At 43.1% G+C, this 23,538-nt stretch overlaps 1 protein-coding gene across 1 annotated transcript in view; it reads right to left on the bottom strand.

Moving 5' to 3' along the window:
* Window positions 1–294: 294 nt before the first annotated feature.
* Window positions 295–23,538, bottom strand: part of far1 (fatty acyl CoA reductase 1) — a 46,819-nt gene continuing 23,575 nt past the window's right edge. The window contains exons 5-13 of the mRNA XM_056281953.1: window positions 22,981–23,160; window positions 21,367–21,544; window positions 20,880–20,924; window positions 14,823–14,950; window positions 14,625–14,692; window positions 11,126–11,297; window positions 6,413–6,542; window positions 5,305–5,432; window positions 295–4,419 (exon numbers count right to left, since the gene is read on the bottom strand). Of these exons, the coding sequence (XP_056137928.1) occupies window positions 4,257–4,419; window positions 5,305–5,432; window positions 6,413–6,542; window positions 11,126–11,297; window positions 14,625–14,692; window positions 14,823–14,950; window positions 20,880–20,924; window positions 21,367–21,544; window positions 22,981–23,160 (1,192 nt within the window). The 3' untranslated portion in view covers window positions 295–4,256. The remainder of the gene's footprint in view (window positions 4,420–5,304; window positions 5,433–6,412; window positions 6,543–11,125; window positions 11,298–14,624; window positions 14,693–14,822; window positions 14,951–20,879; window positions 20,925–21,366; window positions 21,545–22,980; window positions 23,161–23,538) is intronic.

A 23,538-nucleotide genomic window follows, 5' to 3' on the forward strand; every position in this document is an offset into this window, starting at 1 on the left:
CACTTACCCAGATCCGGCTTCCCCACCCACAGCCACGGCCAATTGTGTCTGTAGGGACGCCCGACCAAGCCGGAGGCAATACGGGGATTCGAACCAGCATCCCCGTGTTGGTAGGCAATGGAATAGACCGCTACGCTACCCGGACGCCATTGTTTTCTTTAACATGTTCAATAAATCGGTCTTTCGGACTTGGGCCGTTTCCAAGGGCAACACGACGCCGGGCACCATCTTCCAAGGATCAGAGGCATTGTGACATCATGACCGAAAGACCGATTGATTTATTCTTATAAAAGCCAGTCTTGGAATCAGAAGAATTTATCCATTTATTTCTTCTTTTTGGTTTACAAACAAAAAGGCACCCATTGATTTGAGCTTCACATTGAGAATGACTGTCGAGAACAGCATTGTGTTTTGGAAAGAGAAGAGACTGACACCGGCCTTCATGTATCAAGCTCCCCAAAGTAAAAGTGAAGATGTGGAGTCACTACACAATGTCAGCTGTTAAAAACACGAGTTATCAAAACTGATTTTGGAACAAGTGCAAATTAAATCCGAACTACCACAGAAATACTCCAGTTATCCTTTATGCATAATGCCGAAATCCATGCAGAATTTACCTAAAAGCATCAACACATCTGAATCCCTCCTGTGTTGCGTGTCAGGTTATCTCAGATGCTTGAAAGGGAAACAAGGCTGGACAGGTCAGACTCGGATCAACACTCTTACTCGGGTTCTCCCAAATACACAGCCCCCCCCCCCCCCCCAACACTCAGGTCAAGATGGTAGACGGCTATTTGTTAACATGACACATGCCTACGATGTGTAAACAATGTACAAAAAAAAGTCAAAAAATATATAGTTATAGCAGGCACAAGGGACTTTCAATGTTAATTACATCAGTATAATCTCATTTAGGCCTACAAAAGCCTTGATAAAAAAAAAGTAGTTCCAAATCCAAATGAGAGTTCCATGAGCCACTAAACAACATCTTCTTTCATCTAGTTTGTTGATACAATGATGAACCAACGTGGACTACACAGAATCAAACTAGAATTTGTTCCACAAGCTGAGCCAATGCTGATGTTGAGGTGTGCAATGCCCTGTTTGATTAGAAAACCTAATGGTTCTGATGCAGTAGTCCGAGTCCCTGACATTAAAATCTGAGCTCAGAGGGCCAGCCCCTCTGACGTCCAGCGGACGAGCCGGGAGAAGCTCGTCTTCCAACCCTGACTTCACTGCTCCAGTGCTTCTCCGTCACAAGTGAAACTCTATGCCAGATGATGGAGACATTGTGCACGATTAAAAAAAAATAAAAAATGTAAAAAAAAACACCCCACAAAATGACTCAGTGTTAAGTGTTACACAAAAAATGATCACACATAAATAAACTTCTAAATGACAGTTGAGGATATTTAGCTGACACAGTTCTAAATACATGGTTCTTCTCTCACCCCCCCCCCCCGAAAAAGACAAAGGAATCTACCTTGCTGATGAATATTGAAAATACAGGCAACTACATTTTGTTAGACTCGGGATTCAGGAATCAGAGGAAGCTTTCAGCTGTGCAAAGAAGTCAGGCTGTATTATTCGATTACATTCAAAGAGAAAGAGGGAACATGTACATATACACTTAACTGACAAGCAACTTGACAGTTAAATTTGGTTTTGTAAATTTTGTGGTTAAGTATACATCTTTTTTTGTGTTACGTACAATAATTTACAGCAGGTAAAGTTGCTTCAGTAACATCTGTGATCCCAAGCATAGTAAATAGCCACACAATATCAGCATAAAAATATCTTTTGTTACGTTATGAAGTCTACCTAAATAGAGTTGTACACAAATGATTAGAAAACATAGATCTGATTGGTGTTTTCACATTGTTATTATTTTGACAAAGTTCAGGCACAATTCATACTTGCACACATTTTCCTAAAAGGAGGTTTTTTTTTCCTAGTCACATGATCCTATTCAAAACGGCTCATGCCACAAATGTGCCGAGACCAAAACAAGTAGTTAATCATACAGAGGCGTTCACAGAACATCCATGTAGGTGTTCAAGCCGCTGCAGAACATTCCCAACGCAAGAACCAGAGATCACATGCCAACATCCTACATGTGTAGACACTGCTGAGTACAACACCCAAAGCTGTGGGGGTAAAAGGATATGGAAACCTACCCAGAAAAACCATGGGGGTATAAGACAACCTTAGCATTTAGTAATGACAGGATCTATAACGTGACGTTTAAGGGCGACATCTTCACAAAGACGGAGAGGCGCAAAAAAATGCACTCATCTTCTGCACCCATTTGAAGGTCAGCTGAAGTTTCCTGCCTCGGAATTCCACGCTGCATGTCCAGTCCTCAGTCCAAACCCTCCTGTCTGAGTTCACCTGGACTCGTGTCAGCTATACTACAGATTCTGGCTCCTTCGTGGCAAAAACGGGATGGTAAAAGCATTGCAACGGCCAGGGGGAGGGTAACTGGAGGTTTATGAACAGCATGGGCAAAACGGCAAACAAGAAAGGGTTTCCTGTGGATAGACAACCTGCTAGGATGGTCAAATCAGCTGATATGACAGACCATTAAAATGACTGACAGAAAGACAACATTAACGTTACAAAACAAAAGTGGCGTTCAACAATTAGACCGAACCGAAGAGTGGTTCATTAAAACAGAAAGCCAAATCCCCAAGCATCGCTCCAGTCTCGAGCACGACTCATGTTTGGAATGAACCTGGGTGATTAATTTAGCCAGTTAAGCATGTGAGGCAAAAGGAGCCTCTCCAAATGAAAACCCGCTGTTCACATTGAGCTACAACAGACCTCCTCAAGTGTTGCAAAGGTTCTGGATACTTCCTCTTCCAAGTTCGACAGCACTTCCCTCTCATCTAAACCAGTCCTGTCCTCCAAGCAGGGATCTGTTGCGAGCTACAAGTCAGCTAGCTAAGAGGTATTTTGGCAAAAATACTTTGAAAGATGGCTGTCACAGATGGCTTAATGAGAAAACAACAGAAATCTTTACAAGCTCCATCTGCAGGATCTGATGATGCAAGCATTATCAGGGGTTTTTTTAGGCACTGTATAAAAAGCCATCCTATTATAACCCCTTGCTTGGTTGTAGCAATAGGGAGCAAGCCACAGCGGTCTACTTCAAACATAATAGTAATTATTTTGACATCCGCCTCTGCCTTGGCTAAAGCAGGAAATATGTAAACAAGTCACCAAAGCAGGCCAATTACAACCCCTAGGAAAGGCTTTGTTAGTAAAGCAGAGGAAGAGATGGAGAGAAACAATACTTTCCCAACCGCTTAAAACTATCTGTACCAAGCAGACTGCCAAGCCCAAAGAGCCAGATCTCATTTATGTTTTACAGCAATATAAAAAGAACAGAGACGAAAAGCTCTGATAGGAGATTTGGGCCACACTGTGTGGCCAAATGGTAATTGAAATATGTTTTTTAATTATGTTTTAGATATTACAGTTGGCCCACAATATTCAACTCCGCAAAAAAAAAAAAAAAAAAAAAAAGCTTAACTGTTTTCAAGTGACAGCAGGGAAATGCGGCCTTTATAGCATTACTTAGAAAACCCACTGCAGCTACAAAGGACATACCAATTAGGAATTTTACATACAAGACGGACATAAATGACTAACTAGGGTGCCACAAAACCTGGACTAACTCAAAACCAACTGAGGATTTGTGCAGAGCATCATCCAGTGTATAGCATTTTTGGAGGCAGCAGGGCAGGCAGACTAATGGGTCGGAGCAGGTTTAGAGTGTCTTCGGCTGAGCAAACTAGACTGTCTGGAGCTCAGGGTTACACAGGAGTAAAGCTAGTAGTCGGAATTTGGATCAGGTTAAGAGAGGTGCTGTAACAACAACACTTCCTGTTTCTTAAATATCAGCTGGGAGCAGATGAATCCAAGTGCTGATAGTCTATAGTTGCAGGGTGGGGGCTTTGGAACTGGAGTTGCTGCATCTGGGATGAGCCAGTGTGCTAGTGTAATTTATAAAATGCATCTGGGTCAGGTAAGAAAAAAATGAGTGAGATACACAACAGTAAGGTAGCTGTGTACCTGAAGCCAACAGTACAAGTGCTATTCTGTGGTCAAGATGCGTGGCTGGTTTTAATGCTGCCGAGATACACCGGTATTAAAGGCTGCTAACCCATCCTCTCTCACAACCTTTACATGTCCTTTGATTTTTTTCCCATCCATCCATTCATTCATCCATCCACCCACCCATACATCCCAGGCTAGTATCTCATGGTGGAGGATGCTCTGAAATAGGACAGGAACTTGAAACAGAGGCTGACTACAAAATACCAGATGTTTCTGGCCATTTGGGAGCGGGCAATGAAGACGCGCCAGATGAGCACTACCAGGATGGTGTTGAAGGTGTAGCGGATGTTCCTCAGCCTGGAGAAAATAGACAGCATTTTAAAAGTATGGCAAAAAATGATGAACTATGAGAGAGAAAAAAAAATGCAACTACCAAAAACACACAATGAAATTCTTGCTTGAGTGCGAGTTTTTGTACAGATGCCCTTTTTTCAAAAGGAAATAAATCCTGTTTTTCATTATCTGTCTACACATGTTGTAGGGATAACAGTCATAATACTGGGCAGTCTTCTGTGCATCTCTGAAACACCGCCAAAATTGTATGGAAGTGTTGGCCAGTAACACCACTAGCAGCAAGTATGTGGATGTGAAAACTACGACCCTTCTAAGAAAATGCATGTAACAGTGCTTCAGCTATTTTAGTGAATGCCACCATATGCCGGAGGTGTTGCAGAGATGCAGAGAACACTTATCATGGCTGCTAATGGAGTTAGATAGATATACTACATCTCCCTTTAACTCACACTTTTAAAATTAATCCATCTATAGTGGTCGCACACATTGCACTCGAGCACCATGGTTTCAATGCAGTGAGCTTGTTCGCATGAGCCGTGGTGAAGCTCAGAGGATTAATGCTACCGTAACTATCATCTACTAGGAATGATAATCTGATGATTACAGTTTGAGAGCAAAGATGCGCACACTAAAATCCCTGATGTCAAGTTAACAGTGGTTAATGGTGGGTTAAACGATGCTGGATTATTTCTAGAACTGCAGATGATATCTAAGTGTTACAACAGTGTTGGTTGTGGTGAGTGAGCTTACAACACAGATAGTTGTTAGAGCCCATCACCCATCTGTATGTGTGTGTGTGTGTGTGTGTGTGTGTGTGTGTGTGTGTGTGTGTGTGTGTGTGTGTGTGTGTGTGTGTGCAGCAGGCTGGTGTGGGTGGCGTAGTCTCACTTGTTGAGGTGTTTCCGTGCAGCAGGCAGGCCTGACAGCTCTTCGTTGAGGACGTACTTCTTGGTGCCCATGCAGTAGTTCTCCATGTACTCTGCCCAGTGCAGTTGACGCACATCAAAATTGAACACCTAAAAAAAACACACACACAAAGATATACTGTCAATATTTGATGGAAACCTCAAAACTTAACTATTTAGGGAATTAACTTCGAACCAATTAATTTTTTAGTTCATAATACAATACAAAAAAATATTAGTTTGTCACATGGTCACAGTTTATCAATAAAACTTCATGAGTTGGAAATATTAAGACAAAATCACAACTTAAAACAGAGTGAATTTTTTTGGGCAAGTGATCATTGATTTATTTAATTTAATAGCCAAGCAATAAACATGCTCATACTGGGCTCTGCTTACTTAGCGCCAATGGATTACAGACAGAATAAAACGTTTATTTGGGAAGGGACAATGTACATTAATCAGCATTAGCTAATAGGCTAGTTTACATCGCCAGAATCCATTGATTCCTGTAGAAAAGAACAAATTATTATCCGTTTGTTCAGCTACAAGGCTGAGAACCAGCTGCAAAAGTTGCCCTGTCATTGGACCACTTTATTAGGTCCTACTTGACTATGTCAGCAAAATTAGAAAATAGTAGTACGTTCTATCACAAGAACAAGTAACGTGCAAGATATTAGTGTATGTCTGTCCTTCTCTTAGTCATTCTACAACTCTCGAATCCAGACACGTTTTCATCCAGTACAACGTTTCCATTTACTACGGGCAAAGTCAACAAGATGAATCCCTCTTTTGTTACCAGCAAACAATTGCGGACATAGCTTACTAAGTCCATAGGAAATCTGTGTCTGCCATCTCAACAGCATGTTTATGTTGTGTGTTGTGCCCCCCGACACACACAGGACTAATGCTCTTGATGGAGAATAATGTGTTTCCTCTGTCTCTATCGTGGTGCCTGGGGGTCAAGAGGTGAAGGTTGGGCCTGAGACTCAGTAGGGACAGAAGAGGGGAAAGGGACAAACAGAAATAACAGCAGACACGATGGGAAGGCGGCCAAGACACTCACAGCGTGACGCCGTGTGCCTCCCTACCTTCTTGTCCTCAGGGCTCATGTGTGTCATCAGCATAGCGATGTTGTCCGTGTTCCACACCCAGGAATGGCTTGTGAAATACTCAAGAACCATCATGGCCTTGTGGAGACGAGTGATTGTCTTCATCATCCTACAAGTTTGGAGAGCAGAAAGACATGACAAAGGGCCACATAAGTGGGTAGAGAAAGAAAAGTGGGATGAAGAGTAGTGGTTATAGCAGGGAAAATCATGTGTGTGTGGGGGGGGGGGGGGTAGAAGAAATAACAGGAAAGAGGGAAGGCTTATAGAGTAACAAGTTTATATTAAAAGGTTGATGAGAAGGATTATAAAGGAGGAGAAAGTGATGAGGTTGCAAGATAGAGTGAGGGAAAAGGACAAGTTGAGGAGGGTGGGTGTGGACGGGTGTGAATTGAGGGGTGCAGAGCGTGTAGTAAACAGTATGAAGAGGAAATGTGTGAATGGGTCAGCAGAAGAGAGCGGGGGAAAGAGGTTAGCAGGTGTGAAGCCTAACCCAACAGAGATCATGACTCAGGTAACGGATGTTTTGGGGCAATGTACAAGTGCCTTCATAGCTAGGATTACTAGTATATCTTCTAACAATCATATCCCAAGGTTCCTCATCTTATATTCAGCCAGTATTAAACAAATACCTACACTTGTTGACGAGCATAATGACAACTACACAAATTACACCTGCCATTGCCTCGAGAAATTTTACTTCATCTTACACCCCATGAAATCTTCTTCTCACATGTGCATGACTTGAACATCAAATCTCCAACAATGGTCCTTAAAGAACTACATTCAGTGGCAACTTCATTAGGTAAACACTAGGCGCTGCAGGTTCCAACTTGTCTGTGTGGGCTCAGCCTGAATTCTTTCTAGCATGGATTTAAAAACAACTGATTCACTATTGAGTCAGCATGGACCTAGCTCCTGCAGATTTTTCAGTGGTACAATAGCACGCGAGCATCATGGTCCACCTGATTCAAAGCGTGCCGTGTTATCTGGGGAATGCACAGGACACTGCGGTAAAAGAAGCTCCACATCGTTTTACTGGAGCCACCTTGTGACAGTACTTGCTTTATGGCAGGGATAGGCAACATGGTCCAGAAAGGTCCGGTGTGGGTGCAGGTCTTTGTTCCAACCAAGGAGTTACACACCCGAGTCTACCAATCAAGGTCCTTAGCAAAGACTATTGGTTGAGTAATAGAATCAGGTGTGTAACTGCTTGGTTGGAACAAGACTATTGGTTGATCTATAGATTCAGGTGTGTAACTGCTTAGTTGGAACAAAGACCTGCACCCACACCGGACCTTTCTGGACCATGTTGCCTATCCCTGCTTTATGGCATGGCAGATTAATCTGCTGGTAGCATCTAGTTTGTATGGCCATGAAGGGAAGCATCCAGCCTAGTGTGATGGTATGAAATGGCATTCAAATTATTTTCTATTGGTAGCTGGAGCCTAAAGAGTGGCAAGAAAACATTATCAACACCCAAAATACAGCAGCCTGTCACTGACTAGCCGAGCTAGGTATACAATTCATGCTGCTTGTGCTCAATTCTGACCTTTCCAGCATGTCTCAACAAAAACCAGTATTCATCAGATTTTTGCATTCTTCAATTGTCCAGGTTTATGGAACATGCAGCCACTATAGTATAGCTGTGTTCAGGTAACAGGAATGGAAGTTAGCGTGCCCTCTCACAGCTGTGGTTCAGGAACAGTACCTGAACCTGTGTCTGAAAGCTGTACGTCTGCCCGTGTCAACCAAGAGATGTGCCTAATGGAGTCACCACTGAGTGCATGTGCAGATGTTTGCATGATATGGACAGAGTTGTAAGTGGACAAGCCCATCTCACCCCCAACATCAACAAACACTCATCCGCCGAAAGCTAAGTGGATTTAGCCTGTGTACAGGCCAGGAGGACAATAATCAAATAATACATATCAGCAATTATGGACTAAATTTAGACAGACCATTTTGTTTTGGTGTAAAAAAAAAATTTTTTTGGATTTAGATTATTACGATTACCATTTAAGACAAAATAAATTACAGCTGCTTTACAGCCAAGATGGCGCCAAAGACAGACTCACACCAAATTGTGTGTGTTGATAAAACTGACCTCCTTTTAACTTAACACAAGTAAATCCAGTTAATGCCCTTTAATAAACCTTAGCAAAAATGTTATGTTAGTTTAGCCCCGAGTGTAACTTAATACCAACTAAACAACAGCCAACATGTTAGGAGCTGATGTTGATGTGACAGAGTAGAACAGAGGTTCTCACACTTTTCTAGCTCATGGACTCCCAAATACAGACTAATCACACAACTCACTGCACTATCTGATAGACTTTTTTGGCCAAAAAGACTCCCACAGGGAATATTTGTTTCAAAAATGATTTAGTATTTTAAATGTACAGCTGTCTGTACTGCACACAGACAGTAAAATACATAAACTCTTTCATTTTAATTCATATATATGTTTGTGTGTGTGTGTGGGGGGGTAATTTCAGGTGAATTAAATCTATGTTCAAATTAAACTGATCTTCATTTTGCTGGGGAGTCCAAACTGCAGTGGGAACCGCTGCTCTACAGACAAGCTGCACTGTTCCACAGCACAGACAAGCTGCAGTGTTCCACAGTACAGACACAAGCTGCAGTGTTCCACATTACAGACAAGCTGCAGTGTTCCACAGTACAGACACAAGCTGCAGTGTTCCACAGTACAGACACAAGCTGCAGTGTTCCACAGTACAGATGAAGAAGAGTCTGAGTAAACATAATATGCAATTCTTCTCAGTTGCATTTGAGTAACATTAAAAGTAGGGTTTTCAAGAAGAACTTGAAATGTGTGATTTCAGCAATTTTCAACAGACCGTATTTCATAATAGGCCTGCAGTTCTGATCGTTTGCATGAAATACTGGCAGGGTGGCCATCTATAGTAAAAAAAAAGACAGATTGTGATGACTCAGATCCCCTCTTAGAGCGCCAGTGATTCAGAAGAGAAGACAAACATGCATAGTTGATTAAAGCAGAGATAATACTTACAGTAGGTCACATAGCCAAAAAAAAAAAAATGTAGGTTGGAATCACACCGTGAAGAACGTGAATTAACAGCTGAACCAAATTCATTTCAAACAGCAAAGTGGCGTTGGAAAATTTGGCTTATTTATAATGTTATACAGTGAAGCATTTTGCTGTTAAATATTGCCACCGTTTGAAAGGTCTCTGGCTTGGAAACAACTTGTGGTGAAACAGTTCAACACTTCGATTCCGATCACTTTTTCAAGCACATGGTTATGTTCAGTGGGACATAACGGTTGAGCCAGTTTAGGTGTGGCTATGTCCTGCAGCTCAATGGTCTCAGTGAAGTCCTGCTGAACAGAACCGCTGGAGTTGGTGAAATATTTTAAGCCCCCATGGTGCCTTTGGAGTTTCAGTGATTGCATGAGGATGATAATGGGTATTAGGTTTATGACATGGCTTGTGCGAATATTTTTGAATTCAAGAAAAAAAAACTGACATAAGCATTAAACTTTCACAAGTACCAATTTATAAAATCTTTTGCAATGCCAAAAACTATAGACAAGCTCAAATCATGCCTGTATAGAAACCGACACTAAAGAGTCCAATGCCAGCCAGTGCCATAATGTGGAGCAAAAATAGCAAACCGTTGTTGTTTTTTTCTGCTCCTTACCATTTATAGCCTCTACATGACACACAACAGTTGACAAAAAAAGAAAAAAAAGAAAAAATAAAGCACTCCTTAAAGGGGACGGTAGTGCAGAATGGGTTTGGGGGGGGGGGGCGTGGAATAAGTGGGGGCTGATTGAAAGGGGGAGGGGGTAAGGGCAGTTACAACCTTACCGGGGCTTGCGGCCCGTCAGCCTCAGATAACCGTCATAGAGCACGGCGGGCAGCGTGTGACTGACAGTTGTCCAGTACTGATTGGTAAAGGGGTTGGAGCGCAGATTGACATTTGGCCTTCTGAAGGCCCGCTCTAAGGGATTGGTCTTGAAGGTCATATTTATGCAGTACTCTGCAGGAGAAAAATACAGACATCACAGGACAAGGAGGACACAGAACGAGATGGAAGAGAATGGTTTCCCCCCCCCCCCTTTTTGTTAATAGCAAAGATGCTGGCCCTTAAATGACATTGCCACTGCTAGCCTGCAGTTCGTGGCAACACATGATAAGAGTTAAGGATTTTAAATCTGAAAGAATCTGGATTGTATGCAACGTCTGCTGCTTCACATTACCTCATCACAGCGAAAGGAGAATGTCCAAAACTCCTTTGTTCCTATAGCTGATAGTGAATCTCAGCGACTAGCAGTGACTGTTTTCTCATAAGGGCCAACAGGGCTGAGTTCCCAAAAGCACAAGGTCCATCTTTGTCCAGTATTCACAATGAAACAAGATAATCCACGTGCTTTTATTTTGGATATCCAACCCAGAACACTGATACTGCGATAGGAAGACTTAAAATTGCAGAACCCATTAGTTTGCGTGTGCAGAAAGACAGTTGGGTTATACATTCTTAAGCTCCCAAAACAACGGCACACAAGCGTCACAGTACGTCACATAAGCGTCACAGCTAGGATGTTAGGCTACTGCACCGACACGAAGCGCCACAGAGGTAAAGCAGTAGGAGTGTGTGGGTGCGTCGCATTAGAAGAGATACGGTGCGTTCGAGTCGGTGATGATGTTACCTGGGCTCTCGTCCAGTCAGCCTGAGGTACAGATCATAGAGGAAGGCCGGAGCCTTGTGGCTCACAGCAATCCAGTATTGATTGATTAGATGATTGGTTGTGAGATTAACATTGGGCCGACGGAAGGCCTGCTCGAGGGGGTTCCTCTTGAATGTGGATATTACATGGTATTCTAAGAGACAAAAGGTGTTCAACATGACTCATCAATATCAGTCTTAAGAATTCAGTTAAGAGTTTGAAACCAATCCCTGACTCAAAGAAACGTTTGACCCCAGCTCAAAGCACTTCTCCAAAATTGACCATTTACGACATGCAACTCATCACAGAATCAGAGCAAATTAATGTACAACATTGGTATGCATGCCTTCATGAACTCACAAACTTCAACTTGATAGTTAATGACACCAGTATGACGTCAAAACATTTTGTTATGTTTTGATTATTCTATATGAAATCAAGTTGGCAAGGCTCCAAGTTGCATGGAAGCTCCTAAAATATACGTAGGAGCACAGACCAAACCTTCCCTGAAATGTTTGTAATTGAATCAGTTGGAAGCCCCAGACAATTCGCCTTTAGGACATTCTCCACAGCCCTTGTGACTCTAAAGAGTGACTAGGTGCTGACATTTAAATTCTCGTCAACCCTGTTACCTATTCCAACATGCTCAGGAAGTTCAATTACAGGTAAGCGCATTTCAGATAGAAAAGCCATGAAAATAGACATGAATTATTCAATAGCATTTGCAGTAGTCAGTAAAAGCCAATTTGCTACATTAATGGGTTCAACTAAATTTAGACTACTTAGTTCTTATTAATCATCCATGTCTGCTTTATTAAGGTACTATGGGTTATGAGGGTAGCGGCGTCGGTAATTTAACTTCTCTGGCGATAAGGTTTATACAAAAAATATTATACTGCAACACATGCATTCAAACAGCATGCTAGCCACCCCATTTCCACTGAGGGCAGCAATAGTTATTTCTCATTAGATCTGTTATTTAAGCATTTCTGCCCTTTTAACATTTGAAACAACCAACAATGGAGCCACTAATAAATTCAAAATGTGTTCAACTTCAAGGAAGTTTTTTTTAGTAACAGTAACCAGATATAATAACTTTATTTAAAGTTATTATTATGTCTGTAAGCTTTATTTATAACTTTCCATCTATATTCCAGGTCCCCATGTCCCATGCAGAATAACTACTATCATGAGGAAATCCAATACAATTCATCAGTGCCTGCTTCATGTACCAACAGCATACACCTTCAGTTATGAAGGCTCTTAACACTATAACGAACGGGATTTCACTCATACCTAAAACGACCATGGGCGGTCAAAATAACCACCGGTTTTTAAACTCTATATTCTGTCAAGGTAAATACCCAGTGGAGATATTAATGTATTGCATATGTTAGTATGTTTGTTGAGAAACGACTGACACCAATATTTACATTTTAACAACTATAATACTATTTTTAAACAATTTAAAATGGTCGCTGTCGAACGCCTGAGTAACCGAGATATTTTCTCCTTTTTACTTTTTTTCTTCTTTCTTTTCATCGCTAACCACTCGACCAAAGGAGGCCGACCCCTGGCGATCGGCCAGTGAGTCTTTTTGAAGGTTACAGTAGTCACCTTCTCCCGGAAGCGCACCCTCAAGCTTCGTTATTCCCGCGCTCCGAAGAGACTTCTGAGGATCTACACGCTTCCGGACACTTTCGGATCCCACTGCTGCCACCAATATTGCCGAGCATATTTCCACCCGCTGCGGGATTCGACCTGAGGTGTACTGCACCACAAGGCGAGATCGCTAACCGCTCGACAGTGAGTCTTTTGTATGTTACAGCCTGTAAATACTGCAACGTGTTGGTGGTAGTCATGATGCGTCTGTAACGGCGTCTGTAACCAGGCATGTTGGCAATAATCAAAAATCAAGTTTAGACTATTTCTCTGCACTGGAGAATGCTAAAAAAAAATTTCTGGGACAGCGCAATGAACTTCACAAAGGAAATGATGCGACCAAAACACGTCATAAATAGTGACATGATGCGCACGATTATGCGCAAATTACGAGACGGTCATTTTGACCGGTCATGGTCGTTTTAGGTAGAACTTAGAACTGTTTTTGGTGCAATTTATCTAAATCTCATTTTAATGTAAATATATGCAATTTTAGGAGCATTCAGGGAGCGGCAGGTCTGTGTCCCCCCCACAGTTATTAAACTTTGAAAATTCAAAATGGTCAAAATGACTGGCTTGGTCGTTGTAGCGTTAACTAACAGCTAAATCTTGGATTTCTTTCTTAAATCATGTTAAATGTAAATCAAAAATGCTGGATAGTATAGGTCATAAAAAAAATTAACATGACTTTTTGACAGTCTCGCTTTCTTGCCAATTCCGTATTTATTCCAACACTACGCAGCAACTGTGGATGGTCACGAGTCCTGGAATTCATCACAGCAACTGTATAATTATGTCAGCTGTTCAGCTGAAATAAGACCTAAATAAACTGTCACTATGAAAGAAATATACCATTTACAGATCAATAAACACACAGAGCATATTGAGACCCGTATTTGTCCGAGTCATTCATGTGCCAGCAGCGTTCTGCGGGGCTTAATTACATGATGGTCAAACATTCGAAGACAGTTTGAACTGACATGGCATGATCATTTAATTTTAATTTCAATTCTGGAGATTTCAGGGTAGTGCTGCTGCTGAGCCCATAAGAGGAAGAAGTATGTTGCGGTGTTTCCTGGTGACACTGTGGAGGTAAAGTTGTGAGGAGTTGATGAACAACAACGCACACAGCAACACAATCAGGATGGGAAAGTTACTTTCTTCTCGTAAAGAAATTCTCTTTAAAAGAAATATGTTTTATCTCTCCTTCTCTACAACAAATTAAAGTTAGCTAAGGAATCTGACAAAACTGATCCTAAAACACAATTGTGCACACTTCAGTCGACATTTAAGCCATTCATAACGCCAAGCAAAATCTGGACTCCGTCATCGTTTGACATATTCTACATCAACGTGAGCATTATATTACAGTGGTGCTTCCAGCACCAGGAAACATACCCACAGCCTCAGAGAAAGCCCCTTTGCACTTGTTACAAGACTCGCAAATAACCCCCAATTCTTTGTCAGATATACAAGCAACATTATTGGGGCTAGTCAACTGGCAGGTCAGATTACTGATTCCTTGCTTCGGGGGAAACTTTCCGTTGTCTCAACTGTCCAAGACCAAGCAAATATGTGGGATTCACTGCAAGGTCTCCCTTTAAGAGAAGTCAGTAACAAACAATGACACCATTCAGGACCTACATGGGGGAGGGGAACAAAGAGACAGCAAGGTGTGGTAGACCAGACCTGCCAACACTGGCTCAGTTGACAACTGGGGTACATCATTAGACGCAAAGCTGAGACAACCAAGATTTCATTGTTAGGGGCTCTTCAAGACAAAAACAAAAATGTAGCAAAGGTAAGAATAATTTCCTACCGACTTCACCCCAGTGAAATGGATTGATCCCACCAGTTGTACAGTTGTAAACCAGGATGCTCTTGGGCCTATTGAAAGAAGAGTCAGTATTCAACATCTGCTTAAAAATAACCTAAAATCAAAATTTCAATTAAAAAAAAAACACCTTATTGTTAAAGAACGCATGCCCAGACTAAAATATGTGGCTTTATTGCCAACCTGTTGTGTTTCTGTGATCCAGAGTACCAAGCAGCAGCTAACGTGGCGTTGATGACCACGTCTACAGGCACCAGGTCAGCCACAGCATTGTTAGATGCCCTCATCGTTCGCAAGATCCCCTTACCGGCCTGCGGTGGACAGAAAAACATTCTTTGAAAATTCATGCCGAATCATTTCATAAATAATTCCACAACTACCAATTCATACGGCATTTTCACACAGAGATCCCATGATACTGCCGTAATGAAGACCTGTGTTTCCACCACTTGTTTTTTTACACTGAACCAAACAAAGGCGGCATAAAGGCACCCAAGTGTGTGATTTTACAGGGCCTGCCGGCGTTCCAGAAGTAGAGGCATTATGATGTGTAGGACAAGAGTGTCGGCTGTCCCGTCCTGCCAGCTGTCCCTTTTGCAATGATGTTGATTCGTCTTTGTGACTACCTCTGCTGCCGGCTTAACGCTGGAACAAAACTGACTCCCCCATTCTGTCTTCATGCCTTTTCCACAGAACAGCAAGGTGGATTAATGGCGAAGCATTCCTGCCTTGGAAAGGCAGTGTAAAAAGCCTAAAAAAAAACTACACATAGGGTTGATGCAGATATGCAAAGGGTGCATCCCCAGTATGAAAAGATTATCGGCTGGGTTTCAGTTGACTGGAAATCTGATTTATGATCCATATACAGTGCATCCGGAAAGTATTCACACCCCTTCACTTTCCCCACATTTTGTTATGTTACAGCCTTATTCCAAAATGGATTAAATTCCTTTTTTTTCTCATCAATCTACACACAATACCCCATAATGAGAAAGCGAAAAAGGTTTTGTAGAAATTACTGCAAATTTATTAAAAATAAAAAACTGAAATATTGCATGTACATAAGTATTCACACCCTTTGCTATGACATTCAAAATTGAGCTCAGGTTCGTCCTGTTTCCACTGATCATCCTTGAGATGTTTCTACATCTTGATTGGAGTCCACCCGTAGTAAATTCAATTGATTGGACATGATTTGGAAAGGCACACACCTGTCTATATAAGGTCGCACTGTTGACAGTGCATGTCAGAGCAGAAACCAAGCCATGAAGTCAAAGGAATTGTCTGTGGACCTCCGAGACAGGATTGTATCGAGGCACAGGTCTGGAGAAGGGTACACAAAAATTTCTACAGCTTTGAAGGTCCCGAAGAGCACAGTGGTCTCCATCATTCGTAAATGGAAGAAGTTTGGATCCACCAGGACTCTTCCTAGAGCTGGCCGCCCAGCCAAACTGAGCAATCGGGGGAGAAGGGCCTTGGTCAGGGAGGTGACCAAGAACCCGATGGTCACTCTGAAAGAGCTCCAGCGTTCCTCTGTGGAAATCGGAGAACCTTCCAGAAAGACAACCATCTCTGCAGCACTCCACCAATCAGGCCTTTATGGTAGAGTGGCCAGACGGAAGCCTCTGCTCAGTAAAAGGCACATGACAGCCCGCTTGGAGTTTGCCAGAAAGCACCTAAAGGACTCTCAGACCATGAGAAACAAGATTCTCTGGTCTGATGAAACCAAGATTGAACTCTCTGGCCTGAATGCCAAACGTCACGTCTGGAGGAAACCAGGCACCTCTCATCACCTTGCTAATACCATCCCTACAGTGAAGCATGGTGGTGGCAGCATCATGCTGTGGGGATGTTTTTCAGCAGCAGGAACTGGGAGACTAGTCAGGATCGAGCGAAAGGTGAATGGAGCAAAGTACAGAGAGATCCTTGATGAAAACCTGCTCCAGAGCGCTCAGGACCTCAGACCGGGGCGAAGGTTTACCTTTCAACACGACAACGACCCTAACCACACAGCCAAGACAACGAAGGAGTGGCTTCGGGACAAGTCTGTGAATGTTCTTGAGTGGCCCAGCCAGAGCCCAGACTTGAACCCCATTGCACATCTCTGGAAAGATCTGAAAATAGCTGTGCAGCGACGCTCCCCATCTAACCTTACAGAGCTCGAGAGGATCTGCAGAGATAAATGGGAGAAATACCCCAAATATAGGTGTGCCAAGCTTGTAGCTTCATACCCAAGAAGACTTGAGGCTGTAATCGCTGCTAAGGGTGCCTCAACCAAGTACTGAGTAAAGGGTGTGAATACTTATGTACATGCAATATTTCAGTTTTTTTATTTTTAATAAATTTGCAAAAATTTCTACAAAACCTTTTTCCGCTTTGTCATTATGGGGTATTGTATGTAGATTGATGAGGGAAAAAAGGAATTTAATCCATTTTGGAATAAGGCTGTAACAAAACAAAATGAGGGGAAAGTGAAGGGGTGTGAATACTTTCCGGATGCACTGTATTTGATTTGGCAAAGATTTTACGCCGAATGCCCTTTCTGACACAACCCTCCCCATTTATCCAGGCTTGGATGTTATGTTAGTTTGGAGACCGTGGCACTGACAAAAAGACAGGAGGCAGAACTGGAGCTGGCAGAGTTGAAGATGCTAAGATTTTCATTGGGAGTGACAAAGAAGGACAGGATTAGGAACGAGTATATTAGAGGGACAGCTCAGGTTGGACGGTTTGGAGATAAAGCAAGAGAGGCAAGATTGAGATGGTTTGGACATGTGTGGAGGAGAGATGCTGGGTATATTGGGAGAAGGATGCTGAATATGGAGCTGCCAGGGAAGAGGAAAAGAGGAAGGCCAAAGAGGTGGTTTATGGATGTGGTGAGGGAGGACATGCAGGTGGCTGACGTGACAGAGGAAGATGCGGAGGACAGGAAGAGATGGAAAGAGATGAGTTGCTGTGGCGACCCCATACAGGAGCAGCCGAAAGTAGTAGTTTCAGTTGACTAGATCCCAGGAGTAGACTAAATTTCTTAAACAGATACTGAGCAAAGAGCCCCTACTGTAATTCATATGAAATTATTTCTATAAATCAATTAAAAAGTATATTAAATAGATGGTGGCGCAGGTTCACGTTTGCAGCGGCCTCACCCAGTACTGGTGTGAGAAGATGGCGGTGCGAAGTCACATTTGCAGCGGCCTCACCCAGTACCATTCATGCAGTGTCTTTGTCCACGTCTGCATCTAAGCTTGTGTCTTTGTTTGATGGCTGGGAGAGCTGGCGCTGGATTGGCTAATGGAGCCTGGTCTGCTGCATCCTGTGGGCCCAGGGACCATGGCCCTGCCTGGAGCTGCACCAGAAGAGGTAACACCCAGGGTGGTCTGAAAGGACGCGAAAGCGAAGCAGGCTAAGATAACTGCTAGCCCATGCAGACCGGCAGTTCCAATAACACTGAAGGCAGTCTGGCGGCAGCCTTGCCTAGCATTGACTGTGTTTTTGTGTCGTCGTGTAGAGTGCGGGGAGGTGTGTTCAAGGTGTCTGGCAGGGAGAGCTGGTGTTGGATCGGCTGAGGAAGCCTGGTCTGCTGCATCCGGTGGGCACAAGGACCACAGCCCTGCGCAGAGCTGCACCCAAAGAGAAAACACCAAGGGTCGTCTGACAGGACGCGAAAGCGGAGCAGGGTACACTAACTGCTAGCCCATGGAGACCGACAGTTCCGACAGTCATCCTGGCTGGCTTTCATTTTCTTGGACAATGATTTTTTTTTTGTTTAGTTTGGATATATGTGGTCCGGTAGTTTTTGGATATGTGTTTTTGTCTTTGTGTTGCACTGCTGTGGGCTGGGGTAAACGATATTTCATTTCATTTCATTTATGCAAGTACATGAAATAAAATGACAAATAAAGTGTTGCTGATCCCAGAATTATTTCCTGTGTCAATGATCAACAGCAATAATCTCATCTCATCATCAGCCGCTTCTCCGGGGTGGAGTCGCAGTGGCAAGCAAGCTAAGTAGGGCACTCCAAACGTCCCTCTCCCCAGCAACGTCCTCCAGCTCCTGCTGAGGGATCCCAACATGTTCCCAGGCCAGATTGGACATATAGTACCTTGAGTGAGGTATGGGTCTACCTCGGGGTTTCCTCCCAGTTGAATGTCCCCAGAAAACCTCCAAAAGAGGCATCCTAATCAGATGCCCGAACCACCTAAACTGGCTCCTTTCAACACAAAGGAGCAGCAGCTCTACTTCGAGCTCCCTCCGGATGTCCGAGCTCTTCACCCTATGTCTAAGGCTGAGCCCAGACACCCTATGGAGGAAACTCATTTCAGCTGCTTGTAGCCGTGATCCCATCCTTTTGGTCACTACCCAAAGCTCATGAGGATGAGGGTTGGAACAAAGATTGACTGGTAAATTAAGAGCTTTGCCTTCCAGCTCAGCTCCCTCTTCACCCCAACGGTCCGGTGCAACATCCGCATTACTGCGGATGCTGCACCAATCTGCCTGTCGATCTCCCGCTCCATCCTACCCTCACTCGTGAACAAGACCGTGAGATACTTGAACTCCTTCACTTGAGGCAACGACTCATCCCCAACCCGGAGGGAGCAATCCACCATTTTACAGGAGAGAACCATGGCCTCAGACTTGGAGGTGCTGACTCTCATCCCAGCCATTTCACACTCAGCTGCAAACCACCCCAGTGCATGCTGGAGGTCAAGTTCTGATGAAGCCAACAAGACCACATTATCTGCAAAGAGCAAATCTGCAATTCTGAGGTCCCAAAACGGACACACTCCTCACCTTGGCTACACCTCGAAATCATGTCCATGAATATCACAAACAGAATCAGAGACAAGGGACACCCACCGAAAACATGTTTGACTTTACGCCAAGAATATGGACACAGCTTTCACTTTGGTTATACAAGGACCGGATGGTTTGTAGCAACTGCCTCGGTACCCCATACTCCCGGAGTACCCCACACAGACTGCCCTGGGGTACACGGTCGTAAGCCTTCTCCAAGTCCACAAAACACATGTAGATTGGCTGGTCAAACTCCCATGCCTCCCTTCAGCACTTCTGCAAGGGTAAAGAATTGGTCCGTTGTTCCACGGCCAGGACAGAACCCACATTATTCCTCCTGGATCCAAGGTTTGACAAATTGGTTGGAGCCTCCTTTCCAGCACCCTTGAGTAGACTTTCCCAGGGAGGCTGAGTAGTGTGTGATGCCCCAATAATTGGAGCACTCCCTTCATTCCCTTTTTTAAACAGAGGAACCACCACCCCAGTCTGCCACTCCACAGGTACTGTCCCCGATCTCCATGTGACACTGAAGAGGCATGTCAGCCAAGACATCCCAACAATGTCCAGAGCCTTCCGCATCTCAGGGTGAATCTCATACATACCTGGTGCCTTACCACCAAGGAGCTTCTTAACTACCTCAGAGGCATCTGGCCAGGGATACGGGTGGGGCTTCCCCCAAGTCTTCAGACTCCACCTCCTCTACTGAGGACATGTTCGCAGGGTTCAGGAGCTCCTCAAAGTGTTCTTTCCACTGCCCAACAATATCCCCAGCACGGGTCAACAGTTCCCCTCCCCTGGCTGAACACAGCCTGAGTCAAGCCCTGCTTCTCCTTCCTCAGTCACCAGATGGTTTGCCAGAACTTCCTTGAAGCCAACCAAAAGTCATACTCCACAGCTTCACCGAACTCCTCCGACATCCAAATTTTTGCTTCTGTGGCCACCAAAGCCACAGCCCTTCTGGCCTTCCGGTACCCATCTGTTGCTTCAGGAGACCCCTGGGCCAACCAAGCCCGAAGGCCTTCTTCTTCAGCCTGACTTCTTCCCTCACCGCTGGTGTCCACCAGCAGGTTCTTAGGTTGCCATCTTGACAGGCACTGATGACCTTATGACCACAGCTCCTACCTACCGCATCTGCACTAGAGGCTTTGAATATGGTCCTCTCAGACTCCATGTCCCCAGCCTCCCTTGGGATACATGAGAACTTCTTCCGGAGGTGGGAGTTGAAGACCTCATAGACAGAGGCCTCCACCAGATGTTCTCAGTTCACCCTCACTACATGTTTAGGTTTGTCAGGTCTGTGTGGCAGCCTTCCACACCATCTGATCCGACTCAACACCATGTGGCGATCAGTTCACAATTCTGCTCCTCTCTTCACTTCAATGCAAAAAAAATAAAATAAAAATCAGATCCTTATAAAGTCAACAGGCCTTTTTCATGATACTTACAGCAATAAATATTCCACTAGGTCCGTTAAAGTTATCAATCCAACCCTGGAAGGACATGGAAAATAATAAAGCATTATTTAAAAAGCATTCAAAATTGCCACTTAAGTTTTGGCACAGAAGTACATTTTGAAATGTGAAATTTGATATCTCTTGGCCTTGAAACCATCCATCACCAAATGCACCTCTAAGTATGTATCTTATTAGGACTAGACCTTGTTTCAGAGGGTACTTTGCTTTATACTTAATATAATGGGGGTGTAGATAAAATAACAACAACAATAATAATCATCATTACATTTATATAGCACTTTTCTAGACACCCAAAGTGCTTAAAATGACACCTTACATCTGTAACCTCAAAGTAAACAAGAGGGACATGTTAAATAATTTGTACCAACCACAGAAAGATCACCTCCCTGAACTTGTCCCATGTCTACATGACAAAAATATGAATTGGCAAACAACAGTAAAGGTGTACACCACTGACAGGGAAAGGTTCCTTCCAACTGGCTCCAACTATGGATGGTCTGACGATGGCCACATTGAGGTTCCCAGCCTCCTGCTGCACCAGATACTCAGCCAGGGCCTTAGTATAGGTGTAGGTGTTGGGACGCTCCCCGATTAAATTGGGAGTGAGTGCAGACACCAGCTTTTCATCCATCCATCTGGTGAAAAACAAAACAATTGCTTGATATTTGTTTATCTTCATTTCAATGGAGTTTGAAGAAATGAGTCCAGAGACAAACTACTCCAAGTGGTCTCACAGGTTTGATTATTTTACACATGAATGCATGCCGCCACACTAAACGGAAAACATTTTTGCATAAATGAAGAGCTAGGTTTAATGTAGAGGTTGGCAATGTCAACAATAGTCAGAAGAGTTATACATTATCCAACTTGAGTTATTCATGCAAAGAGAATTACTTGAGCCACTTTAAAAGGTAGAGATCACTGGCATTTGACTTACTGTACCCAATGATGCAGGAGTTGTGTTCAGTTTAATTAATGGCTGTTACTCATGAATACTTTGAGATGGAAAATGCAACTGCAGCTAAGAATCTAGGTTTTAGTCTAGTATGTCCTAATGTCATTTTATTTTATCATCAATTCTTCGACGAAGACAACTATCAAGATTAGCATGAACTAGGTCTGTGTCAGCAGTTTCCAAAAGAGAATTTATACACTAACTGTAGTAAAATGGTGCATGTCACCTGTTAAAGACCGCTTTCAGGGTTGGAATGCCCACTACTGCCAACAACTTCAGCAAAAAAAAAAAGATTTTACATGTTCCGTCTGAACTGCAATATAGTATAACTTCCCTAAAGAGGTGGATACTGACTATACATGGCATCCTCATTTCAGCTGTCACCGCTAAACTCAATCCACTGGCCTCTAAATACTTTCCTAATCTATCTTAATGGGTGAGGCCAGCAATGTAGCCAACGTTTACAGTCATTTACCATCCTGCCATGACTTAGATGTTGGACATATTGTTCAAGTGATATTCATCAGCATAATTCCTAACAACTTCGATTTAGCCCACACAGCAATATAAACTTAGCACAAAAAGTAAGGAAATTTGTGTTTGGTAGATTATTTATTTGTTGTAACAATGCTTCTTGGCAATAAATCTTATATCAGGCACCTGATTGTCAGCACCTGGGGTACCAGAAGCCCAAAACAAGAGTCAATAGCAACAGCAAAATAAACTGTTTGGCATTGGCAGAGAAGACTTGTCAAATTTTTCATGGGCGCAACCCACATTCTCAGCTCTGCTGCTCATCCCACAAATGCATGTTCCTTACAAATGTGGCACCATCTAAAAGGGAAATAAACACGCTTTCCAACAGTATACTATTTATTGCCCGAGAAGCATTGTTACAACAAAGAAATAATCTACCAAACACAAATTTCCTTACTTTCTGTGCTAAGTATACAAAGAGCTCATATCACAGTTTCAGTACTCCAATGATCCTAGACATCCGAGACTGCCTCCCTCTACCAAGAAAAAAACAAAACATCCATGTAAAACAAAGTCATTAAAGTCAAGCTCAGCTGAACCACATTACTTTCAATCCCTATGAAACACCGACAAACTCACTCTAGAGTGTCAATTAATTTTCGGTAGTCTACGGGGGGAGGATAGATAACTTCTTCAATAAGCTCCCTGTCACAGTTTGCATAGGCTGTGGAGATGTGAATGAAGATCTCGAGGTGTTTCATCCTGTGGGCCAGGGCCACCATCTTCTGGGTGGCCAAGACGTTCAGCTGCATGGCATCTCTAGGGATGGGGAGAACAGAAAGAGTAATATGATAGGGGCATTACTATTTAAGCATTTTGCATGTCCAAATTATTTCAAACTAAATCCTTGCAGAGAGACGCAGTAGGGCTGGGCAATAATTCAATATTATTGTTTGTCATCTTTCAGTTGAATGATGACATTTGGATATTTTCATATTGTGATACACAATTCTATTTTCTAAATTAATGATAATGAGAATCTATTACCGAAAATGTCTGACAAAATAAGGTCTGATATTTGCGGAGGTATTATTTGAAAACTGGTTTTGTTTTGAACTTTTGATATTATACTTTACATTACCAAACATTTTGTGATGCCCCTCAGTTGGATGGCATTTTAAACATGGTATTTTTGCA

The sequence above is a fragment of the Lampris incognitus genome, chromosome 6 (assembly GCF_029633865.1).
Source record: "Lampris incognitus isolate fLamInc1 chromosome 6, fLamInc1.hap2, whole genome shotgun sequence".
Taxonomy (NCBI): domain Eukaryota; kingdom Metazoa; phylum Chordata; class Actinopteri; order Lampriformes; family Lampridae; genus Lampris; species Lampris incognitus.